Source organism: Ixodes scapularis, unplaced genomic scaffold (genome assembly GCF_016920785.2).
Source record: "Ixodes scapularis isolate PalLabHiFi unplaced genomic scaffold, ASM1692078v2 PGA_scaffold7__128_contigs__length_106722199, whole genome shotgun sequence".
Taxonomy (NCBI): Eukaryota; Metazoa; Arthropoda; class Arachnida; order Ixodida; family Ixodidae; genus Ixodes; species Ixodes scapularis.
Window position 1 is genome coordinate 60,573,012 of NW_024609882.1, and position 3,437 is coordinate 60,576,448.

A 3,437-nucleotide genomic window follows, 5' to 3' on the forward strand; every position below is an offset into this window, starting at 1 on the left:
TATTTGCCTTAGAGTGAATACACATTCAGTCAATGTAACAATTCCAAAAGCAAAAAGAATGTGTCCTTATTTATTTTGACTCTACATATTTGGACCAAGGCAAGCGGGACTTTGAAACACACGACAGAAAAAACTATACACAAAGATAGATTTGAAAAGCATTGAATAGATGAGCTGCATGCCTCTACGATCGCTACGCTAGCACACTGCTCAGCACACAAACCCTATGAAAGGTTTACACCAGCACATGTCTTGCTTGAATGGCCACTTGCACGTTTTTCTAGACGGGCCTGTTTGAGGTGAATCTTCAGCCGGAAATGCAGATACTTCTCCAGAAGCAGTTTCTCCACACTGTCTCTGTGCTGTGAGCATACTCCAGTGTTCACCGAGCTGTTTCTTGTAAGCACAGACGCGATACTTTTAAATGGAGAACACAGACTCAAAATGTCGGTTGTGAATGTAAGGCCCTTGAATTGTTCTTCACATTCGATCAAAAACTCCATGGCTTTATCACTGGGGTAGATTAAGTTCTCACTGTGCTTTACAAATTCCTTCATTTTGATCAGGGTGCTGTGTTTACTGTTCGAGTTTGATGTCAGGGCTTCTTTGCAGGTGTTGCAGTTCACAGACTTAAGCACTGCACGCAGGAGGAATCCACCTACATACGCTAGAATGTCTTTCTCCTCTTTGGATGGCATTGACAGCACCCAATCCATGATCTCCTCTGGAGCTTCAGGCTCTTCTGAAGGAACCCTCGCACCCTCTGAAAACAAGTCGGCAAGTTGTTCCCCATCATCAACAGCATAGCCAGATGTCCTGGGAGTCTGGACAAACTGGCTAACGCAGATCATGCGGAGAGCACACTTGAACTCACAGGCTCCAGGCACTGGTTTTCGAAGACGGACAACCGAGAATAGGTTTTCGAGACAGTCCTGCGTCATTCGTCCAGTCAGTAGATAGCCATACCCATGCTCATTCAGGAGTTCATGTTGAAGTTGGTAGACAACTGTGGTTGATGTTATAAGTCCTGCTTGTGAAGGCTTCCAGTGTGATGTCGAGCCCATGGTCATCTCTCGGAAGGTGCAGGCTGTGATGTTTAGCTTTTCGATGGCAGCTTGGTGTTTTGTGGCATCGAAATTACTCAACGCCACAACTGGATGCCTCGCCGACATCAAAGTGAACCATTCAGAGACAAGCTCACAAAACCAAGCAGTGGTTTCTGCCTGAGCTGGCAACTGGCCCTGGCTCACTCTGTAGCGGATGGCCACTGGAGCTTCGCGAAAAAACTGGACGGCGATGTTCACCTTCATTTTTGTAAAGTGACCGTCACTGAGGTGAATGTCTGACATGTGAGGAGCCACCTTTAGTTCATTTTCTTTATCTAGCTTCAGTGTTGCGTCGATATACTCGAGCTTGATGATGTTTGTGGGGAGTCCGTTTTCTTCAACAATCCGCTTGCTCAGGAAGAAGATGTCCGAGCGAATCAGTTGGGCTCGAATGTTCTTGAGCAGATGGGCGACATCGGCCATGAAATACAGACGGCGCCCCTCAAGGCATGGGTGTGATATGCTGCACACTGTGTCAGAGTCCCTGGTACTTGAAAGGCCAAGTTCGCGCCACATTGCTCTGTTTGGTGCACCCATGTCGCTGGTGACCACGAGTACTTTTAATCCCGCTTCGAAGGACAACTTCACAATCTGAAGGACAAAGTCTTTCAGGAGGGTGCCTTCAAGCGACCGCCCCGTGAAGTGGTACGCTACTACCTGTTTCCACCGGGTCGTCAAGCCCCCCAACATGAAAACCAAAGCACGGTTAGCTTCGACTTCCTCCATCTTCGGAAGAGTCACAGACCCGAGAAAGCAATCCTGCGACTGATCATGTTCTATGCCCCCTGAAATTTCTATCTCGTCTAGAAAGAGAACGCAGTCCCGTTCTGCATCTTCCATGGTCTCTACTTTTTTTTTCAGGACATCGAGGACTTCTTTTAGAATTCCTGGTAAGAAGCAAAAGCCTTGTAGTCTTCGCATTAATGTCCTGGTGCTGGGCAGAGGGTAGCGGAGTGTCCGAAGGAGCTCATACCCCGTGGTGCCGCATGCAAACTTGACTTGAAGAGCTTGCTTGATTGTTGCCATTGACCATGTCATACCCCGGCTGTTTTGTTTTGCAAGGACCTTCTTTTGATCGTCGGCCAGGAACTTCGGTTCCTTAAGTGCCTGAAGCTGTTGTTGTACACATTTTAGTTGACTCTTGAGGGTTCGGATCTGCTTTCTTGCATTCACATGATGTTCTTGAAGAGAACTGTACTTTTTTAGGACGTCGCGTAGAGCTTTCTTTAACTCCAGACAACAAACGTTCTCTGTTCCTTCTGTCACACTTTTGGGTGGTGGCTCATTTTCAGGTTGTGACATAATGTTTGTAGGATCTTCCGTGACGATATCCATGGAATCGTTGTCAGAGATGAAGTCATCTTGCTGAGGTGTCAATGAAGCGGCAGTCGATAAAACAGATTGAAGTGTGGGGCCGCTCCATCCAGTTGTAGCATCACTGCAGATTTCGTCATGGATAGTTGATTCAGCTAAGGCATGAATGGGAGGATCTCTAGCTGCGGTCCCAGGTGATGCGTTGACACAAGCTGTGTTGTTGGTCGTGCTTGTGGCGCTTGTACTTAATTCATGGCTCGAGGTGCTTGCGGCCGAGCTGCATTGTTTCTCTTCTGTTGGCTCAGGCGTACTGGATGATGCTGCCACTGCCTCTTCAGATGAGGCATGAATAGGAGGATCGCAGGCTGTGGCTCCAAGTGATGCACTGATGCAAGCTGCCTCTTCAAATCGGTGCGGCGCTACTTTTTCGGGGCTTTGCTCTGCTGGCTTGTACTTCGGAGACGCTGGAAGAAATTAAAGAACACAATAATTAAGTTTAGCCATCATGATAAACAAATTACCGTGCAATTTTTGCGTAATGTGCCACACTGAAGGAACGATCAGATTTTTTCTTTTTGTGCAGTCACCATAATGGGCATTTGGGGGTGGACATGGAGAGTCTGGACAGCCTGGTAGGCTCTGAACTTGCTAATTGGCAAATTTGAATAGAATAAAGTTACAGAAATATTTCAAACTAATCTGCGTGCTTGTCTTCTGTTTTTCCTAGCAAATGTTAGACGTTACTGCATGCATCGGGGAGCATGGCACATCACATTAATTGAATTAATTTATTTTATGAGAATATTTAACATTATAATAAAAAAATGTATCTTTCCTCCCCGTGTCCTAGTGCATCTCCTAGTTCCACCAGGCTTTGCTCACCTTGAGAGGAAAACAATGTTGGTATGGCAGTCAATTTGAGGCGCCGCCCCCCATCTGCACGTTTCTCCTCAAAACAGGATAGTTCGAAGTGTACCTGAAAAAAGGTTTACCGGATTTTCAGACACAACACATTGT

The 3,437-nt window shown here is 46.6% G+C and overlaps 1 protein-coding gene across 1 annotated transcript; it reads right to left on the reverse strand.

Annotated features, from left to right (window-relative positions):
• Positions 1-224: 224 nt before the first annotated feature.
• Positions 225-1,662, reverse strand: LOC121833135. The gene has a single exon (XM_042286239.1). The coding sequence runs from the start codon at positions 1,641-1,643 to the stop codon at positions 225-227; it is 1,419 nt and encodes a 472-aa protein (XP_042142173.1). The 5' UTR covers positions 1,644-1,662.
• Between the last annotated feature and the right edge of the window lie 1,775 nt (positions 1,663-3,437).